A 22,255-nucleotide genomic window follows, 5' to 3' on the forward strand; every position below is an offset into this window, starting at 1 on the left:
GATTACTTAATGTGTGCGTTGCGCAGTGTATGTATTGAAGTTACCTGAAACGGTTTTCCTTTTTGGTTTTCTTGTTTCAGTGTGTCCCAGAAACATCACCCTTACTGAGACATCAGGTGTTATTACTAGTCCTTTTTACCCCAGAAAGTATCCAGATAACCTGAACTGCAGCTGGCAGATAACAGCACGCCAGGGAAACCGTGTTAAGCTAGAAATTGACATGGGCCTAAAAATCCAGCAATGCGGTCCACAGAACGCGTGCACGTGTGATTATCTGCAAGTTCAAAATGACTTCAAGGCTGATCTGGATTCAAATGACAAAATATGTGGTGCACCTGGTGAGATTATAACATATTACTCAATTCTTGAGATCCTGAAAGTGCTATTTGTCTCTGATGATACGCAGTCCAAGCAGTACGACGGATTTTCAGCAACTTACACGCAACTGAGTTACACTTCCCCAAGTAAGAAATAAATTTATTTGTTATTGAGCCACAACAAGAGAGAATTCTGCATTTGGGAAAATGGTTCTCGCTGCTCTCTGATCCTATCTGGTAATTTTTTTAACGTTATTGGTACTCGTTTTTCCTCGTTTTTTCGGGACCTAGAAGCTATAGTTCCCCCGGCCTTGTGGTGACAACCTAATGGTAAAACAGCAGACCATAAAACCCGTTCACGATCTGATGCCAAAAGGTAACTAGATTTTTGTGAAGATCCATTCCAGTTCTTCACATGATTGAGGATTTGAAGAGCAATGTTCTGTGACCCATCAAACTAGAATGATAACATACCAAACATTTTCTAACCTCGCCCTTCCACTCAGTCAATGTTTTACTGAATCAGAGCAGTGCAGAATCCAACTGTGATATGACTATGACAGTTTTGGCATAGTTTTGTATATATCTAACCTCTAACGGTAGTACGCGTTTTAGATATCAAATATACCGGATCAATCCCACCAATATAGCCACGTGTAGCCACATTCAACCCCCTAGGAAAACCCTCCCGTTTTTCTTCAATATTGGGTCGCCAGCCACAGTCTCGATGCCAGACCAAGCCCTTAAGAGATGCCAACCTAAAAAAAGTTAAAATCCTTGAGATCGCCAGCTTTATCTTCTAGATCCTAAAAACAACGTGGTTCAGAGAGTAAACTCCGCTTTAACCGCAAAAATGCGTCAAATATCCGAATGAAATTCCCATAAGATGCCAATTGCAAAAAATAAAGAAACATTAACCAAAATGAGTGTGAAAAGTTTTGCTCCGTTTCTTCATATCCTAGAGATTATAAGACTTGTACGAGATTTAGCCTGTATCTGGGAGACTCCCAGATAATCCGTAGTAACTGACTGAGATCAAGACAGACTCAACAAAGTCCCCGACCAAAGTCTAATGAATCAACTCTATATAGACATTGACGTATTTTCAAAGGGGTTCTTCCAGATAGCACTGAAGGGGAATGCAAGATAGACATAAGCGTTGCTAGTAACTAAAACATTCACTCTGCATGTTATTTTGTGATGGGCATGATGACTATCATAATAAGGCGATCTAACAAGTCAACATCATAATTGTAATTAAAACATTATATATTTTTTGAAATGTTCTGATCATGATTTTGCAGGCTCGTCAAGTCATCCTTTAATATCAGCGCCCTCAGCCATTTCATCATCCTTTTCAGCCTCTCAGACAACACCAATCAATGTGTTGCCAGCAACATTGACACAGAGGATCTCAGCAACAAGTGCAATGAATACACCGAGTATAAATGCATCGCGAGCTACTGAATCACACTCGTCAGTACTTGAAAGCAGTGTGAGTCGAGGTAAGGATTGAACTTTGCTGTAAAATTTAACTAAGATTATGAACGTTTCATTTCTCCTTACAATGCCTCACACTGAACCTGACGGGAAAAATATTTGCCCCTCGGCCATTCTAATATATTTACGTTCCTCAAGTCTTCCACTCAGTCAATGAGTTCATACATTTTCGCAAATCAGACCGCATGCAGAATTTAAAGTATAAGATGACCACAATGTTTTCGCTTTTTTGCCGTGGTTTTATTTATAATGCTTTTACCTATCAAACAGTATGCGATAAGACATCACATTGAGTGAAGAAATGAGGATTTACTCCTAGCTTGTACATTCCTCTTGAGCCTTGTTTGCATTACTGAGTCGTGAAAAAAAAAAAAAAAGAAGAAGAAGAAAGCTGAAAGTTAAAGAGAACCCGGAGTAGTTGGCTTAGATGGATCTTCCTTCATACGGGCATCGGCACTAGCTGACATCAAGACAGACTCATCAAAGTCCCCGACCAAAGTCTAATGAATCAACTCTATATAGACATTGACATATTTTCCCAGGGGCTCTCCCAATTAAAACATTTACTCTGCATTTTCTTTTGTGATGGGCATGATGACTATCATAATAAGGCGATCTAACAAGTCAACATCATAACTGTAATTAAAACATTATATATTTTTTGAAATGTTCTGATCATAATTTTGCAGGCTCCTCTATTCACGCTTTAATATCAGCGCCCTCAGCCATTTCATCATCCTTTTCAGCCTCTCAGACAACACCATTTAATGTGCTGGCAGCAACATTGACACAGAGGATCTCAGCAACAAGTGCAATGAATACACCGTGTATAAATACATCACGAGCCACTGAATCACACTCGTCATTACTTGAAAGCAGTGTAAGCCGAGGTAAGGATTGAACTTTGTTGTAAAATTTCACTAAGAGTATGGACGTTTCATTTCTCCTACTGCCACACAGAACCTGACGGGAAAATATTTGGCCCCCGGCTATTCTAATATATTCACGTCCCTCAATACAAGTCCAAGCCTGGCTATTCCACTCAGTCAATGAGTTCATATATTTTTCCTAATCACAGTGCATGCAGAATTTAAACTATATAATATGTTACAATTCTGCGCATTTTTTCCGTGGTTTTATTGACATTTTTATCTATGATATGCATTTTAGATATCAGACATAGTAAATCGATCTCCCTCCACGGTCAACAAGGAATGAGTGCTCACAATATCTCCACTTCATCACCACCTAAAAGGGGAACATGTTCCATCACTCCATCAAATGGCACCTCACTGGAGACTGTTTTTAACCTGAGCTGTAGTGACTGGGAAAGTGACAGCACCCCCCTGTCTTATTTGTTTCAATATCAACTACAGAATGGTCTACATGGGCTGTTGTACTATGGCTCTAGTAGTAGTGTTAACTCGTGGCTGCCATCTGGAAAGCTGTCTTGGAATTATACCGTGAAGTTCTATGTCACAGTGACTGATAAAAATGGCGTGTCTGCTCCAAGAGTTCATTTCTCTGTGCAGGTATAGTATATCCTTGATTGTATATTAACTCTTGCATCACATTACATGCATATTAAATGACAGGTTGTCACTTTTAACAACCAGTACCGATATGTTGTCACATATTGCATATGAATATTTCTGTAGGTTGAACCATTTCCAGAGCTCTTGAGACCAGATCAAATCAGTAGACGTATAACAGCAAATGGCAGCGAGTTTAATAATGCAATCAAAGATGGGGATCTCAGCAAGGCTGAACAGATAGCAAATCCAGTCCTTCAAGCACTTTTAGAAGATACTACAATGGACTCAACAAAAATATCCGAGGTAATGAGCTAGCTTTCATTAAATTGCTATTTATTTAACTACATGCAGTTTTTTCTGCACCATAGTTCAAAAGTTATCATTTCATCTAGGCTATGAGTAGTCCCTCTCTAGTTTGTCTTGCTTTGTCCGTCGAGAGTGACGCGAATGAGAACCGTGAGAAAAATGGGTGCAAGAAATCCTGGGGGCAAGAAGCGCTTCTCAACCCAAGGATTTTACGTGGCCATTTTTTCCTTGCAGTCTATTCACAGTCTCGCTTGATGGACTACTTAGTGAAAGAAGAACTACTCGTAGTCTACATATCATCAGAGGAGCATAAATTTAATTATGAGTTGGGTTTTGTTTCTGTACATTTAAATCAGATTCACACAACTTGTGCAGTTGTTATAAGTTGCAACTAGTACAGGTATTTCACAACTTAATTGGTTGTTTGTTTTTTGATCCTCTCCTTAGTTTGTTCTACATTAATGACCATGTTAGCACTGTTACAGTAATTAAATGTGGTTATGAACTTTTGAGTTCCTTAGACAAAGTAATCTCAGTTCATCGTGTTCAAACATGAGGAAATCAAAACTATATGATTTGTTCAAAACATAGCCTGCGTGGAGACGTCTACTTTCACAAGGGAAAAGTGAGGTCTGTGAAGTCAGGCACGTTTCCTGACATTTGCTGTTGTCTTTTCACAGTTGGCTTCCAAGCTATTTAGCTCCATTCTTGTTTCTGAGGGCTAGGGTAAATTTGTAATGGTAATGATAGCTTAATTTATACACAGTTAATCCTTCAGCGAAGATTATAAAATTGTAAAAGATAAACTAATTATCCCTAATTAAACTAACTAACTTAAACTACATACTAAGAGCTGCTTTACAAGGATGCCATGTTAAAACTGCTTCAAAACTGTGGTGACGTATCTTACGTTTAAAATCATGTAAACATGTTGTTGCACGAAGGTCACTGGATTATAGGCTGTTCCACAACCTGGCCATGGCTCCACTGCAAGGGAAACTCTTCCTCAAATAATTGGTGCGGGGCTGCAGAAGAGCCAATTTATTTTCAGTATTCCTTAATCGATATGATGTTATGTCGTTTTGAAACACAAATCTAGAACCCAGCTGATACCCAGGGGTCATCCCATGTAAAGATTTGTACATCATCACAGCAGCTGATTCAAATCTTTGATATTTGAGTTTACGCCAACCCAGTGCCCGGAACAATTCATCGATATTAAAGTCATAATTGGCACACATTAAAATACGGACTGCACAATTTTGGAGCTTCTGAAGCTCTTCAGAGAGACCACTGCCACAGTTGCCCCAGACAGCACTACAGTAATTAAAATATGGTTGAACAAATTAAAGGTTATAGTATGTTGTATTCGCTTAATTGCGCCCAATGTAGAAGCAATCTTTTTGTAAATGTTCTGTATATGACATTCCCAGTTCATATTTTGGTCGATGTGCACACCAAGAGGTTTCGTGGATGACACCTGCTTCACTGGATGGTCATTTATACTCATTCTGAAAGAAGGAATTTCAGGAAATGTTGATATCTGCTGTCTTGACGCAACTAACATAACCTCAGTTTTTATATGGTTATGGTATGTTGTGTTATTAAGTGGAGTTTTACTGAAGTGCAAGTATCCGTGTCGAATCCATTTGACTACAGTGATAACAAATGTTTATAGCTCATAGCTAGGTCTGCATGGTGTCCAATTTTGCACCTCTGTTGTGTAATTTGGCATAATTATATTTTTCTAGGCGGTTTCCGTCCGGTGATCTATACATGTAACTCTCTAGAGCAGAATGCTACAAATAAGGGACTGGCCACCGTACATGATTTCCCTGTAGGGGCCTGGCACTAGTTTATCGGACCAGTGCGTTATTCTTGTGTTATCTCTTTGTCATTCTTTAGCAAGAATGATCGCTGTGATTCAACGAATATTTTAGTGAAATGGATGGATTCCTATTACCCATGATTGTCAACAGTATTCTGTCATTCTGCTACCAGGTGTCGTAAAAAAATCAGTACTCATCTGGACCTGTCAAGTCAATAAGAAACATACCAAACATTATACCACATATTAAACACCACATAAATAATGTCGAGTATCTTGAAACACAGATAGCCAATCATAGTCGACTTTTAACGCGGCTAATTGTCAAGCAACCAATTAGCGTATGGTCCTTGAATTTTGGAGAATCAGCCGAATACTGCAACTCAATTAGCGATGGCGCTTCTTAGACATCAATTTTTCTGCGTGAAGGAAATTATAGTAGCAGTTTGCACGCAGGCTATACCTACACAGTGGTCTTGACATGCTTTAATTAGCAAATCAAATTAATTTGCAAGTGATTATCTATATAATAATAACTAATTATATTATAATAATCCACTTTATATATCAAGGGTAGCACCGAACAGTAGTAACTGAAAAAACAGTGGCCCTCGTATAAATATTTACAGAATAAAAAGATGAACTATTAAAAATTAAATAACACAGAATTATTATTATTATTATTATTATTATTATTTTTATAAACATATCAGGAAATATACTTTAAGTCAAATGCTGAACAATTATTTGTTTCTGGAATGTGCTGAAAAAATGTCCGTACAGAAACTCATCTGGCAATGTTCTCCCTACAATTTCTATAAATTGCAGATTCAAGACTTCATCATTGAAAAGATTGTCTCACTGCAAGTGAAAAGTCTTCCAGACCTTTTGCAAAGCTCCTCCATTATAGGGTCTGCTATTCATGATACAGAAACAGTGTCTGACCCGTCACTGGTGAGCCAATTAAATGTTGATGGAGGGTATAGCGGGAGGATGCTGGGTTGTGGTAAGGGGAGATGAACAGAAAAGGGGATTACCCTTTCCTGGTTTCTCTAAATATTTCAATCTCCAATATCTCACCTTGAGGAATAGTGCATGATCACAGAATGCTTTAAGATCGAGCTTATTTCCCTCTGTTCTAACTAAATAATAATATTTATAGATGTTTTATCAATGCCATCCATGAATGTCCATTAATTCCAAGAAACATTTACTTTGACTGTTAAATGCACCAGCTGGGTTGTTTCTGGCGATTAGCTATCCAGTTAAACAGTGGCATAAGCTCTAAAACATTATCCCATAAACGCTATACCATCATTTCAACTATACATTCAATTTTTCTTAGCAATGGCCCTGATGACAACTACGATTTGGGTCGTCACGTCCCACTTGATGCGCTTACATAATCATTAAGTTTTGATCAATGTCTCGAATTGCGAGTTTGGGACGTCTGTAAAGAGAGAATCATACTCCGATATCAAGTCAGGCATGTGTAGCCATTGTTAGTTACAACAGGCTGTGAAAAGCTATTATAACCCCAGATTGAGCCAAGTAGATAACAGCTTATTCTGTTGCTGATTACACTTTATTTGATAGGAATCCTCATTGTCAGCTATTGATTCAATGGCATCATTCTTATGGAACACTACTCAAGCAAAAGATGTGGTCAAGATACCGCTGGTCACCCAATCTGCAGAAAACTTAGGGTTCTGTCTTAACAGCTTGCTGAAGGCAGGAGCAGTCATTGCATCAGGAGATGTTGGTTCTGATCTTCAAGAAAAGGTTAACATTTGCCGTCTTGTATTGTTAACGGCTGTCAATTGTTTCTTCATTGAAATGCGCAAGGACACACTTTGATCTATAACTTCGACGATAATTACCTAACTTGCATTTGTCAGTAATAATTAAGTGACAAATTCTTACACTAACACTCCTTACATGCAGAGTGGTTAAATTTTTCCCAACCTTGGCATTGGTTACATATTTTCCCACACATGACTCGCCTTACATGTTTTCCTACGCTTGGTGCTGGTCACATGTTTTCCCACATGACTCGGCTTTCATGTTTTCCCACGCTTGACACTGGTTACATGTTTTCCCACACGACTCGCCTTACATGTTTTCCTATGCTTGGCACTGGTTACCTGTTTTCTTAAACATGACTCGCCTTACATATTTTCCCATGCTTGGCACTGGTCACATGTTTTCCCACACATGGTTCGCCTTACATGTTTCCCAAGCTTGGCACTAGTTACATGTTTCCCCACACGACTCGCTTTACATGTTTTCCTATATTTGACACTGGTTACATGTTTTCCCACACATGACTCGCCTTACATGTTTTCCTTTGCTTGGCACTGGTTACATGTTTTCCCACAGATGACTTGGCTCACATATTTTCACACACTTGGCACTGGCTATACACATGTTTATTCATTGCTTGGCTCTGAAGCAAGTGCCAAGCATTTCCCATCTTTCCACTCGTTATATGTTTTGCAGCTGGTCACATGTTTTCCCAAGCTTGACAGCACCTGCTTCAGTTTTTTGGCTTTGCTTGGATTGATTCACTGTGTAAATTGTTGCTTTCCTTGTGATTGGTTGACCACATGTGAGTACTTTGGAGCTTGATTTATAAAACAACTCTTTTGTTTTGTTTTTTTAGGGTAGACAATTAGTCATGAGATCCATGAAGATCCTCAGCTTAGTTGGAGATGCAGTGCTGGCCCTAAGAGTTCCAGATGAAGAAATGATATCGATTGAGACAACAGGACTGACCTTGACCTTAGGCCGCCATAGCCCGGATAAACTTGTAGGGTTAATAATTGAAGAAAAAGATGCCAGATTTGTCTTGCCGGCTGGAAAGAAAGCATTGGAGTCCAGCGGAATACAAGGAGCAAGTTTTGTGGACACTCAGGTATGCATATTGTATCAAGCACCAGATGATGACCGTCCTGAGGGAAACAAGCTTTACTTAATCCTGACATTTCTGAAAAGTGTGGTTACGTTTGAGATGTTTCCCTCGACTACATCTCAAGAAACACTGAGAAACTTATTGTTCCCTTCGTGACCGGAAATAAAGCGTACAATATCCACAGTGATAAGTTATTATTAAATTATTGTCAAATTATTATTAGTAGTACTTCATGGAGTTTCAGAAAGTCACTAAGCAGAATGTTTTTTGAGTAGCACCATGGCCTTGCACGTGGTGTTTAAATCTAAGTACATTTCTTTTTTATTGTAATGACGGATTTGACTCCTTATTAAAAGTTCTAGATCTCTTTCCTAATTTCCATGACAACAACAAGATTTGTTTGCCCTCGGACTGAGAAAAATGTTTTTACAAGGTTTTATATTAATAGAGTTATGGACCAGGCTACTTGAAATAACTAAAGAATTAAAAAAGGATAGGCAGCTAGGTCTACAAATGTTATTCAAGTTTGCCATACATCAGTTAAACACAAGTTAGTATTTTATATTTTATATTTTATGTGTCAGTGTCCCCGGTTAGCTATTTTTAGCTTTATATCTCCGACGCGTTGGTTAAGTCTATGTATGTATGCGTGTATGTATGTATGCGTGTATGTATGAATGCGTGTATGTGTGTATGTATGTATGTATGTTCCTACGTACGTACGTACGTACGTACTTATATATGTATGTAAACACGATGTCTCATATGGGACACCCTTTAAGAGTGTGTCCATCAGAAAACCAGGCAGGAGGTGATACAGCTCAAATCACCTATATTTCGTTCAAACTTGGCACAAATGTGGGGTTTGGTGAGTGAATTATTGTGGCAAAAAACGTACGTCAAAATATTTTATTCCCTTCAAGTTAGGAGGACCCCGTGCAAAAATGGCCATTTGACACTAATTTATGCATATTTAATTAACCATCTTGGTTTAGTATTTCTACAACAAGAAAAACCACGTGAAAAGGAAATCCACTGGATCATGTTCTACTGTACAACAATCAGTCTAAGAGCACAGATATTCATTTCAACTGGGCAATTTGATTTCTCTCCATGGCTTCATCTTAAGTAAGGTGCATATTTCGTAGTGTTGTGAATAGCCTTTAATTGATGGCAAATATCTGCCATGGGCAAAACCAGAAGCATATCACTTAGAATAGGTGATATGCTTCTGGCAAAATCAAATAGACATTATTCTAACCTGGATAGTGAGGGCAATCAATAAAGTTCTCAAAAAAAGCCATAAAATGTTTGGGGACTTCAATATTTTTTTCTGTGCTGGCGTACTGTTTACATAGAAGTTTACGATTTATGGCCATTTCATGAACATCGACTAAAACACAAAAGCCATTTCTCTGTCTTAACCTAACTCGAAATCAACAAGAAATATCAAGCTAAGCATTTTCCTATCGATTACGAGTAAAAATTCGGCGAAAAGAAGGGCTGGAGACACTTCTTTCAAATATTTCGTAACTTTACAACAAAATGTATCTTAAGGCATTCTAACGATATCGATATAAATACTGCAGCAGAAGATTCAACGCACGAGCTCCCTCAAATTATGTTTTCAGATGTAAAATAGAATGGAAACAAGAAATTACCTCTACATACATGTCACTTAGACGCGATTTTGGGCTCTCTTTAACTCTTGGATGGCGAAATTGTCATCAATACATGTACGGTTGCTTCGACCCGGCGAGTTTTAAGGTGGCTCCCTATAGTTTTACGACCGCGCGAGCGCTGAGGAAGTAATCTGCGCGCGTTCAAAGGTAAACGTCAGTGTTTTTCGATATTTTATTACGTCAACATGAGCACAAAAAGAAAAATTGACAGTGAATTTTCACGCGTTTCCTTCGGTGAAATTCCGTAAAATTTGGCAGATTGGTAGCAAATATTTTACTTTAGTCGGAGCTCGTTTTTCAGGGAAATCTATAAGGCCACATTTTTTGCAGTGGTAAAAGACATAAATTTGAAAATATCGAAGAAACTTCCTTTACAAACCCTACTTTTTTCGTGTTTAAAATTTGTATCCCGCTGTAGGCGATGTGATGTAAAGATTTTGGAAGATTTCACCGAAGGAAATTCATGAAAATCACAAATAAAGCCATAAAAACAGTAAAAAGCACCTTTGTTTGGGCATCTATAATTTAAGACTAAATCCCAAAATTTTAACAGAGATGATAGGAAAACACTATTTAATCATTGCTTGTTACATGTAATAAGTTTGAGAGGACTAGGTGTGAAAGCGAATGTAAAAACATCATTCAAAACATAACACTTGCGCGCGCAACGCCATAAATGATTACCCTATGGAGCCACCTTAAAGAGAATATCCATCGCCATTCCGCTTTCATGGTCACAGATGCTAGTAACTTGTCGGGATCGCTACTCAAAAGACCGCTCAAAATCCACAGACAGCCATGACTGCTGCTATAACATAGAGATCTCTTTAAAAACAGCCCGCCGCACACGACCACTCCACCACTCCGCCATTTTTGACGACGTTGAGCCGACGATATTACGCCATTACCGGTATTGAAAAGTAAGCGGTTCAGTAGGTAGTTCATGTATGGTAATACAAATTTTACCGCATAATATCGTCAAAGATGGCGGCATGTTTTGTGGTGGCGTTTGAAAGAAATCTATATGTTGCAGTAGTAGTGATGGCTCTCCCTGTATTTTGAACGGCGTTTGAGTAGCTATCTCGACAACCTGTTGACTTCTCTGGCGATGAAAGGGGATGGTAAGGGATATTTTTCTGTTAAAACGTGCGTCGAAGTCAACGGAATATGGACTGAACATTTTGAAAGGGCATCAAAATCCAACAATCAAAGAGAGGGCAAAATCGCGTCTAAGTGACCTGTATGAAGTAGTTATTTCTTGTTTCCATTCTATTTTACACCTGAAAGCGTAAGTTGAGGGAACTTGTGAGTTGAATCTTCTGCTGCGGTATTCATATCCATAGGCGTACAAGAGAAGACAAGAGAGGTCTCTTGTCTTACCGGTAACCGACCAAAAGTAATTTCGTAAAAGGACCCTTCAGACGGCCCAGGAAGGCGAAAAAACACCACACATGAGTCGATTAACGTTTCATTTAACTTCATTGGCATATTCAGACCGAGATGTAATTTAGATATGAAATTTCCGAAGTATTATTCATAACCTTCATAGATTCTCTTCGTTTCTGTAAACAATTATTAACCACGAACACATAGGGTGGTCTGCCTGTGGGCGTACGGGCACCTTCGGACTTCAGGGCGCGGTGACCTTCTTGTCGTGAAACTCATTAGCCCACATGGGGTTTTTGTTTATATTTTGTTTGTACAGAGTTCAAATGACATTTATGATTGGCAGTTGATCACGAGACTTTTAATATAATATCGTATGTGTTTTTATGATTGAGTTAGTTGTGAATACGAGTCATCGAATAAACAAGTTTCAATAATCAAATGGACTGCGAGAATGCTTATTCGATACTTCTTGCCCGAAAAAAATACGCAATGCCCGAATGCGGGAGTGTTGAAATCGGGATGCAAACGCATTCAAAATGCGTAAAAAACTAAAACGCTCACAAAGATAGTTATATTGAAAGCTTGCATGCCCAATGAACTCTATCAACAGTCTCAATCGAGTAAATCTAAAACTGATCAGTAATATAGACATGGGCCGTTTGGACGACCGTTACAGAAGCTATTCTGTATTCGAGACGTCCAAAGAACAGCACGAGGCATTGCCAGAAGTCCTTCGAGATAGTCTTGTTTTGGCCACAGCAGACTTGCAGCCTACACTGCAAGCCTTCCATGAATTCAAAAGCCACGTAAAGAAGATGGTAAGCAACAGAGACGTACTAGAGAAACACCTCCAAAGAAAACTTCAAGAAAAAAAAATTAAAACACCCCATTGTTAAGACATTCCAAACGGCTCTTTTCAGGGCTTCCACAAAAAACAAAACTCTTGGTCTTCGTTCGCTTTCATTCGTGTCCTTGTTTTGTTGATGGAAAATTGGGAACGGAAATAATATTTATAGTAGATATCCACGATACACATTAAACCGACTTCTAGCCAACAGAAAACCCTAGGCTACTCAAATCATTTCAGTCTAAGTCCTTTTTTGCAAAGCAAATGTCAGAGAAAGTAGCTTACAAGCCTTGAACCTAAAAGGAAAGGCGCGCGGCTGTCCCGACTGATTACCATAGCGTCTTCGGTGCGCAACGATACTTCAGATCAGCAGCAGATAGAAATGGTACACTTTACACGGTACTTCTTTCGCTAACAACTCTTTTAAGAAACCACTTGACGGCCTACAGACCCCCAGTCGGGCGTCTTATAACACAGAGAGACATTAAAAGTACGAACCTCTATTTACGAGTTTTAGAAATTACGCCAACAGCATTATTTTGGAATGTTTTTTTCTTTTTTTCTAAAGTGTCGTTGCCCGAATCATGAGCGTTTTGCCCGAAAAATTACGTAATTTCCGTAGCTAGGGGGACTGCAGCCCCCTCCCGCCACCCCCCCCCCCCCCCCAGCTTGTACGCCTATATGCCTTCAGATATAGCTCCGAAAGTATTTGAAAGAAGTGTCTCGTAATCGATAGGAAAATGCTTAGATTGATATTTCTTGTTGATTTCTGGTTAGGTTAAGACAGAGAAATGGCTTTTGTGTTTTAGTGGATGTTCATGAAATGGCCACAAATCGTAAACTTCTATGTAAACAGCACGCCAGCACAGAAAAAATATTGAAGTCCCCAAGCATTTTATGGCTTTTTTGAGAACTTTATTGATTGCTCTCACTATCCAGGTTAGAATAATGTCTATTTGATTTTGCCCATGGCAGATATTTGCCATCAATTAAAGGTTATTCACAACACTACGAAATATGCACCTTACTTAAGATGAAGCCATGGAGAGAAATCAAATTGCCCAGTTGAAATGAATATCTGTGCTCTTAGACTGATAGCTGTAGCACATGATCCAGTGGAATTCCTTTTCACATTCTTTTTCTTGTTGTAGAAATACTAAACCAAAGATGGCTAGTTAAATATGCGTATTTAGTGTCAAATGGCCATTTTTGCACGGGGTCCTCCTAACTTGAAGGGAATAAAATATTTTGACCTACTTTTTTGCAGCAATAATTCACTCACCAAACTCAACATTTGTGCCGAGTTTGAGGGAAATCGGTGAGTTTAGCTGTATCACCTGCTGCCTGGTTCTGCCTGGTTTTCTCGCGGACACACTCTTAACGTTATTAATGCCGGACAGTTGATGAAAGTTTTTGTCCTTTTTGCAGATGCTATCAATCCCATTCAATCCTTACACCTGGGACAGTACTAAGCAAAGAGTCAACTCTGATGTCTTAGCTCTGGACTTAAAAGATGACACACGCAAGCTGATCAAAGTATCAAATCTCTCAAACAACGTTATCATCGTTACACCATTACAAAACCAGACGGTTTCCTTCGAAAATGGGCAGTATTTCACCCAGAATAATCATCTGCGTTTTCATGTAATTGATGTTGAGTACGAAAATACCCTGATAATGCTGGAAATCACACCTACTGAGGCAAATACAAATCTGTTTCTGTACTTGCGATATGGTCAGCGGCCAACTACCCAAGAGCATGACCTCAATGCCACTGTCTCGAAGAGCGAAAAGTGTGTCTGGTCACCAGGTGCGCATGGCAGAAAGGATGGTGAAACTAAATGTTCCCAGCTAACGAGTCCAATAGAAACTCTCGCCAAGCGACCAGGGAAATACTTTCTTGGAGTGCAAGGCTATAACAGAAGTGGAACAAACTCTCACAAGAGGGAGAAAAGATCATGTTTCAGAAATAGACGACAAAAGCGTTCATGTGTCGAAGTCAAGGACCCCCCTCCCACTTCCCCTCAGGACGAAAATGTGACTGTGGTGCCAGTATACGATTCTAAATCGGATCAAAACTATACTCTGAGGGTAGCCCTTGGGAGCTGTGTCTTCTGGTCAGAGGAGAGGGAAAAGTGGATAACAGAGGGCTGTCGGGTGAGTGGTATAAACGTTCTTCAGTCAGGTCTCATTTGTCATTTTCAATTTTGCAATCCGATTGTGATCTTTAGAAGCCTCTGCTTCTGAAATTCTGATATGAAAGAGTAATCCGCGGCAATTGTCCAGGGCATTTAATAGTTTTCGTAATTTGACGCAGGCTGTAGCACTCTAGTGCTTGTTTACGACAAATTTGCCTTCTATGAACCAATCCGAAATGAAGTAATTATTTCAAGCCTGTGGTGAAATTCTTTTTATGATGAAATTTTTAACAGACTGGCAGAGAAAAAAAATAATTTTGATAGGACGTTTTACAAGCAACGTGATCAGCTTTTGCTAGCCTACGTACTACAAATGATAATGTGGAGAATTTTAAATGATTTAATTTAATTTCGTTTTCTTTTTCCGTTTATTTTTTACCAGGTTTTATCAGCAACATACAACGGATTTATTAATTGTTCCTGTAATCATCTGACTTCATTTGGAGGAGCTCTTTTGTTTAAACCGAGTCCCATTGATTTTGACGAGGTCTCCGTGGAGTTCAAGAATCTCCAAGAAACTGGAAACGTTGCAGTTATTGTGACGTTCTCTGTAGTTCTCCTGTGTTATATTGTCGTGCTGCTTATCGTCAGAAAAGCGGATAAAAAAGACGCCAGAAATGTAAGCATTGATGAGGACAATTTATTTCAATAGGGTGCATAATTACAGTCAAGGCTGTAGTCGTCCTTATGGCCCTAGATATAAAACTAAGTTACAACATGACTTATTACAGGAAGTTTAACCATATCGATTTATAAAGAATTAATGTTGGGTTCAACTGTAAAATCCGCTGTTTTGAACATTTTACAAACTTGCCGGGTTCTACCCTGGAATCCAACGATTTCAGTTCAACAATTTTGGAATTCATACAAATGCAGCTCGTAAAAAAGGTGTTGTGGATTTAAGCACACCGGGCTGGCAGAAGGCTTGAAGCTGCACCCTCGGAGAAACTTTTCGGTCTTTTATCCGATGCAGCTCAAACTTTGCAGTGATAGAACTTTTAATTTCAAACAATCGCATGGGGTTTTTTGTTATTATTTAAATAATTTTGCCCTGTTAAGGCCCAAAATCTCATTAATTCGGATAGAACTCGTTAAGATAACGTGAAATGCGAAAAACTTATTAAAAAAGACATGATGATAGATGCGAATGCAGCCATAACACTACTGGGAAAAAAAAAAAAAAAAAAAAAAAAAAAACAGAAAAAATTTTCAAGCTTTGCAAAATCGAGGGAAGTTCAAAGCTCCAAACCCTATATCTTCAAAAGGGATTACGCTTCTTCAAATACTTTTTAACTTTCTGACGCGCCTGCTGAAATGATCCAGCGGGTACATAAACAATTGTAGAGTCAAGTGATTTATGAAAAAAAAAGAAAAAAGAAAAAGAAAAGGAAAAAAAGTGGCAATTACAGTAGATTGATTGGTTGATATAGGAGCAAATTAAATTTAGCGGAACAACTGCTCACGGTCACCTCGTTATTACGGCCGTGTTGTTTTTTTGTCCTGCCGAAACGCCCGTACATTTTCTCATAAGAAAACCTGTCCATGCGGCCACCCTGTTAATAGGGCCAACGATTACGTTCTGAAATCCCAACCTACAACCAACCAAATACGCATTTGTCTTTTTTTTTTTTTTTTTTTGGTTAAACAAAAGAAAAAATATTGAGCGATTCTCTTGTTTATTCAAACACCTGTAACACGTCATTGACCTCTGTCGTTAACAAATCAAACACAATTTCCTTCACAGAGATGTCACTTTAAATAGATCCCATTAATGATGTGAAATTTTCATGGCCCGTTGGTGACCGTTTTAACGGGGTTCCAGTTTATTCGTTATTATCATGATCTTAGCTTGAGCCGTTAAAACTTCAGGTCTAGTATCTCACAGTACATTAATAAATGAAATCCACTTCGATTCCTAGACTAGTCTGCCAGTGCATCTACCCTCCACAGCAAGTTGCTCACACGTCTATCGGATAATCATTTCCACGGGCGTGTGGAGAAATTCAGGTACAACAGCTAAGGTTGCCATGGAGATATACGGTAGTGAAGGAAGCAGCGGAATTGTTCAGCTCAACTTAGACGAGCCTGGCGTGGATAATTTTCTCTTTACTCGTGGAAACACGGATATGTTTGTTCTTAATCTTAGTCAGTCTCTTGGCGCGATTCAGGCAGTGCGAATTGGTCATGACAACTCTGGTGAGAGCCCTTCCTGGTTTCTAGAAGAAATCGTTGTTATTGACGAACAGGTAAATCGCCCTTGGGCGTTTACCAGCAGCCAGTGGCTTGCCCTGGAGCGAGAAGACGGTCGAATTGAGCGAATCATTGAACAGGCGCCAAATGAGGGCACTTTTAGACACGAGATGCTAAAACGTTGGTGGAGAGGTCTGACTGAAACCCATCTTTGGGTTTCAGTTCTAGCGAAGCCGAGGAGAAGCCGCTTTACAAGAGTACAACGAGCGTCGTGCTGCCTGTCAGTGCTGCTTACAGCCATGTTTGCTAACGCGATGTTCTATAAGTTGGAAGGTAAATCTGAGCAAGTGCTACAAGTAGGACCCCTGAAATTCTCGTGGGCCCAAATCATTATCACTTTTAAAAGTACACTTATCGTTGCACCCATAAACATCGTGACAGTATCCCTTTTTCAGAAAGGAGCAAATACGACTCTGTGTTGTCGTAAAGCGATGTGGCTTACCTACCTGGCCTGGTTCTTCTCGATTAGTTCTTGTGTTGTTTCTGCTTCGTTTACCATCTTCTACAGCTTGATTTGGGGAAAGAGCACCAGCGAGCAGTGGCTAACGTCAGTGCTTGTATCACTGGGGAAGGATGTGACAATTATAGAACCTGCTAAAGTGTTATTCATAGCGATATTCCTCGCCGCCATTCTCAAATGGAAAAAGAGTAGATCTGAAAGAAGCCAAAGCCACAAAGCAGCTAAAAGTAGCCCCTCACAACAACGACTGTGGAAAATGATGTTATCTGAAGTGGAAGACATGAGGAAACAACAGCTAAAGAAAAAGAACTTGTCGCTTCTTTTCTTCGAGCTTGTCGTTTACGTCCTGTTCATCTTCCTGGTGATGGTCTTGTGTTATGGCAACCGGAATAGTTACCAATATCACATGACCAAGTCCATCCGGGATGGGCTACCAAACTTTGAAAAGGTAAGTACTGTCAACAGTGAAACAAGTCTGGTTTAACTCCAAACTGAATAATCATGTGGATTCGTTTGGTTTTCTTTTGTTGAGCTGTTCAGTTCAACATATTCTACAAAACGAGCAGTACGAACAGTAGGCATGATGTTTAAAACCAAAGCGAAATGTTAATCAATTAATTCAAATGAGTCAGAGCGGTTTTCACTTGAGTGTCGAAAAGTAAATTGGTTTTGTCGTATCGTGCTACACGATTGGCTTAAAAAACTCGTGCCATTTTGTCAAACATAACCAATCGTGACTCACCCGCGCACGTTTTTCCGCGCGTCGCGTCAGCTTCATGCATTTACTTCGATTATCGATTGGTTCGTTGGTCTGTGTCCTTTGTGACTGGCTTAAGTGATTATTTTGGTTTTGGTTTTACGATATTCAATTGGAAACCGCTCTATGCTGTTAGAAAGGTTTTCAATTGAAAAGTAACTGGCTATTTGGAATAATGCGGAATTAAATGTGATATTTTTATTCTGGAATAAGGTCAGTCGAACGCACCCTGAGAATGAGTCCAACCTATTTTAGTGCTTAGAACGTGGCGTCACAAGACATGCGGAATGCAAGTGATTTCGGCTCGATCCATAACCTTAGGGGAAGAAAGGAGCAAGTGAAATATTACCCCAGTATAGACCTCGTGTTAGTTTAATAACATTCGTATACCGTAAATCCTCGAATCAGCGCCCGGGACGCTCATTCGAGGTGGGGTAGGGGCGTTTATTTAATTTTTCCCAAATCGTGGCCTGCATGATTATTTGTTTTTAATACATCATTTGGGCGTAAACAACAACATAAGCCGTTTATTGACATAAAAAGCTGATCCTAAATTTTAAATCGCGTCACCGTTAGTACTTAACGTGCTCAATGTGTTCACTTAACGTGTTCACAAACTGAAACAATGTACAAATCTAAGCTCTACATGACGAAAACTATACATCCTTTATTGCCTCATTACTCGCCCACAAAATAGGGGGGGAGGGGAGGGGGGCGATTATTCGAGGGGGAGGGCGCTTATTTTAAATTTTGGCCGATAGGAGGGGCGCTTATTGGAAGGGGGAGCTTATTCGAAGGGTAAGGGGGGGGGGGCTAATTCGAGGACTTACGGTATTCACCGTTCCGTTTTCTTTTTCTCTTTCTCTTTTCTCTATGATAGGTTAACGATAAGGAGAAGCTCTGGAGCTGGTTAAATGACGCTTTTATCCCAGGTGTGTTTGCGGGCCGATGGTACAATGGCCAACAAGAGAATCAAACAGTGTACATTGGAGACAAGCACTCAATCCTTGTTGGGATGGCTCGAGCCCGCCAACTAAGAGTTAAACCGAGTAAGTTTTAGTCTCAAAGCTCAATGTTTTGAAATGGCAATAATCGCCACTTTAATTGTATCCGGAAGAAAGTGCACACAGAGGCTTAGATAATGGCTAATCCATGGCGGTCTTAAAGGAGTTACGTCTCGGTTTCTGCATCTTGACAAGTTTTGCCTAAATATTTTAAGTGCGTCGTTTGTAATCCGTTTTAATCTTCTCCATCCTTTACCATTGTTGTTCCTTTACTGTTTATTATTATCTCTTTGATGTTTCTCTACTTTAATAAGCTACTAGTATCCGGTTTCTTTCAATTTAAAGGTAATTTTGCATGTGGCCAAAATTACTTAAAATACCGTGATTGAGCTGCTTCAGTTACTATTCTGTGAGCTGAAGTCAGATAAACAATAGCCTCCATTTGGCGCGGAAATACCCTCGGATATTTGTCCTTGGACATTATCTGTTCCGAGAAGCGGACGGTTCTCTGAGAGTGTAGCTCGAGGAACACTGTGAGCTTTGAGGAATAGATAATGTCCACAGACAAATATCGGAAAATATTTTCGGGCCAAATGAAAGCTATTGTGTTTATTATCCTTCAAATTTTTTTCACAACACGCGCAGATTTGAAAATTGGGGAATCACTCGGATGTTCCCCAGTTTTTACTGGGACGAGCATTCAGGCGCGTGACGTGTTTAGACCAGTCGCGCGCGAGTGAAAATACTTGATGGATTATAAATATATCTTATTAGATGTTTTGGTGGGTAGCATCGCTGTATATTTTTACGAGTTGTGCCGTATTTTGACGAGTCCGTAGGGCGAGTCAAAATACAAGCAACGAGTGAAAATATAAAGCGATATTACACACCAAAACATCTAATAATAGAACTATTATTGAATTCGGTTTGTCGCGTTTACTATTGCTTTAACTAAAATTGTCCAAAAGCAAATACACTTGTTCCTTCAACATGTTGTTGGACCCTTGAAGTGTGAGAAAAGCAGTCTATGAGTTATATCTACTTGGAAATTTGTCAAAGAAGGTTAATTCTGATTATAGCATTAGCTAGTATGTTCTGATTAACCGCTTTGCAGTAGAACAGAGCCTTCTTTAAGGCATGAACAGCTATTTTCTAATAGTGGTTTCGTAAACATTTCAGCATCCTGTAAAGTTGACTATATGACGAGAATATTTCCGGTGTGCTACGACGGATACGGGCTAGAAAATGAAGATAGAACCCCCTATAGTAAACCGGCCTGGAAGCCCACCGACAACTCTTCGAGTCACGAGGAGCTACTTCGACTTTGCCCGAAGCCCTGGCGATACCAGAATCCGGGGGAGAGTGAAACTGTTCCCAAGTGGGGACAATTCTCATTTTACCCTGGGGGAGGATTCGTGGCTGACTTAGGATACGAGAACGCAACAGGTTTTAGCATTATTAAGAATTTAAAAACTAATGACTGGCTGGACAGACAAACCAGAGCTGTTATTGTGGAGTTCTCAGCCTTCAACCCGTCAGTAAATGTTTTAGCTATTGCAACGTATTTCTACGAAGTTGGGGCGTCAGGACACACGGCAACGTTCAAGAGAATTGATGTTCTCTCTCTACCCTCCACTCAGACCGCCGCCAAACAGTTGTATATGATCTGTGTTCTTTTATTTATCATCTTCGTGCTGTGGTACCTTGGACGAGAGGGTTACAAGCTCTACAAGCGGGGTTTCCGGTATTTTAAATCCTTCTGGAACTGGATGGAATTGTATCAAGTGTTTTTCTCCGTGCTAGCTATTATTATGTATGTGGTACAATCGGAAAAAGTGTCTTCGACCATCAGAAAATTACAAGAAAACGTGTATGGTCATGTGAGTTTCCAAGAAGCTCTGGTTTGGCGCGAGGTAGATAATGTCGTTCTTGGTTTGTTGGTGTTTTTAATCTCTGTGAAACTCTTGCGCCTGATAAGATTCAATAAACACGTTGCTGTGTTTTCCATAACATTGAGGAACAGTGCGAGACATCTCGCATCTTTCAGTGTTATTTTCTTAATTCTTTTCATTGCCTTCTTGCACTTTGGTATTCTGATTTTCGGAGCTGGATTTGAGCGCTATTCATCGTTTCTAAAAGGTAGTGTTTTCCAAGTAGAGTTAACTCTGGGTCGAGTGAAAGCAAGGCCAGTCAATCAGTTAGAGCTCACCAACAAAATGTTCGGAAGAATTTTTGCAGCCATGATTCTGCTGAGTACTACCATTTTGGCGATGAACTTCTTCATCGTCATACTGAACGACGCACTTGCAGAAGGAAAGAACACTGCAAAGGAAAGCCCACTCTACGACCCTGGCGTGGACGAATGCAGCTGGAAGAAAACAAACCAACGCCATCAATTTTATGATAAGATAAGTAATGGTTTACGCCAACGGAAACTCGAGGAAACGTTAGCCCGGTCAAGCAGCAGGAAAAAAGCATCAGGAAATGCAAAGCAAAACAACTCGAAGAAAATTTCCTTCTTTGATCAAGGCAATAATATTAGTGTATATCCGAAGCATCCAAGGAATGAGCATCGCTGCCATCTTAATAAGAAGGGAAAGAAAGTACGTTTCGCAGAGGATGTCACTAAGTCTCAACTAAGAAGATTACAGGCGACCGAGAAAGATCTCTTCCAACGCTTGGACAGTATAGTCCAAGCATATTCCAGAGAGGCCGAGCAGGAAGAGAAATTTGAGTTGATTGTGAATGATATGGGTGTTCATAACTCTTTGGATCCCATGTAAACGTTACAGCTTTTTCGAATGAGTCATTTGAATATCACGAGCGACCAGTTAGCATTCCCGACATCATTGAATGAATGAAAAAAAAATCTAACTGAGGCCATACTTAAATTTTCATTGTACATAATGTAACCGACTGAAAACAAATTAATTTCTTTAAGAAACAAACAAAGTATGCTCTGTTAAAAAAATGATTTGTGTTTCTACTAGTTTGTCCAGAGTATGCATTCTAACTTTTCCATTGTACTCGACCTCACTAAGCTTCAGTTTAGTGGGATCTTTGCAGGCATAACCACGTTTAAATAAATAATTAAATTGATCCTGGTACTGACTGAAAATAATGTAAAAACTTGACCAAATAACTGTGTAATTTCCAATCATGAGAGCATTTTAGCTAACGACTACGTTGCTGCCCTGTATTTCCAGCCTTATGGTTATTTTGAGCCAACGATACTTTTTAATTTTTCGCTTATTAGTTTAACTCATGTGTA

General features: G+C 39.5%; 1 protein-coding gene across 1 annotated transcript; it reads left to right on the forward strand.

Annotated features, from left to right (window-relative positions):
* The first annotated feature begins 86 nt into the window (after positions 1–86).
* Positions 87–22,088, forward strand: LOC149115083 (polycystin-1-like protein 2). Its single transcript, XM_089285840.1, has 13 exons — positions 87–464; positions 1,622–1,822; positions 2,507–2,707; positions 2,988–3,349; positions 3,476–3,655; positions 6,315–6,440; positions 7,083–7,268; positions 8,149–8,400; positions 13,744–14,472; positions 14,896–15,132; positions 16,433–17,671; positions 18,861–19,029; positions 20,164–22,088. The coding sequence occupies exons 1-13, from the start codon at positions 221–223 to the stop codon at positions 21,765–21,767; spliced, it is 5,730 nt and encodes a 1,909-aa protein (XP_089141966.1). The 5' UTR covers positions 87–220; the 3' UTR covers positions 21,768–22,088.
* Positions 22,089–22,255: the final 167 nt, after the last annotated feature.

This window comes from Orbicella faveolata, unplaced genomic scaffold (genome assembly GCF_042242905.1).
Source record: "Orbicella faveolata isolate gen_17 unplaced genomic scaffold, um_ofav_v1 contig_13, whole genome shotgun sequence".
NCBI lineage: Eukaryota > Metazoa > Cnidaria > Anthozoa > Scleractinia > Merulinidae > Orbicella > Orbicella faveolata.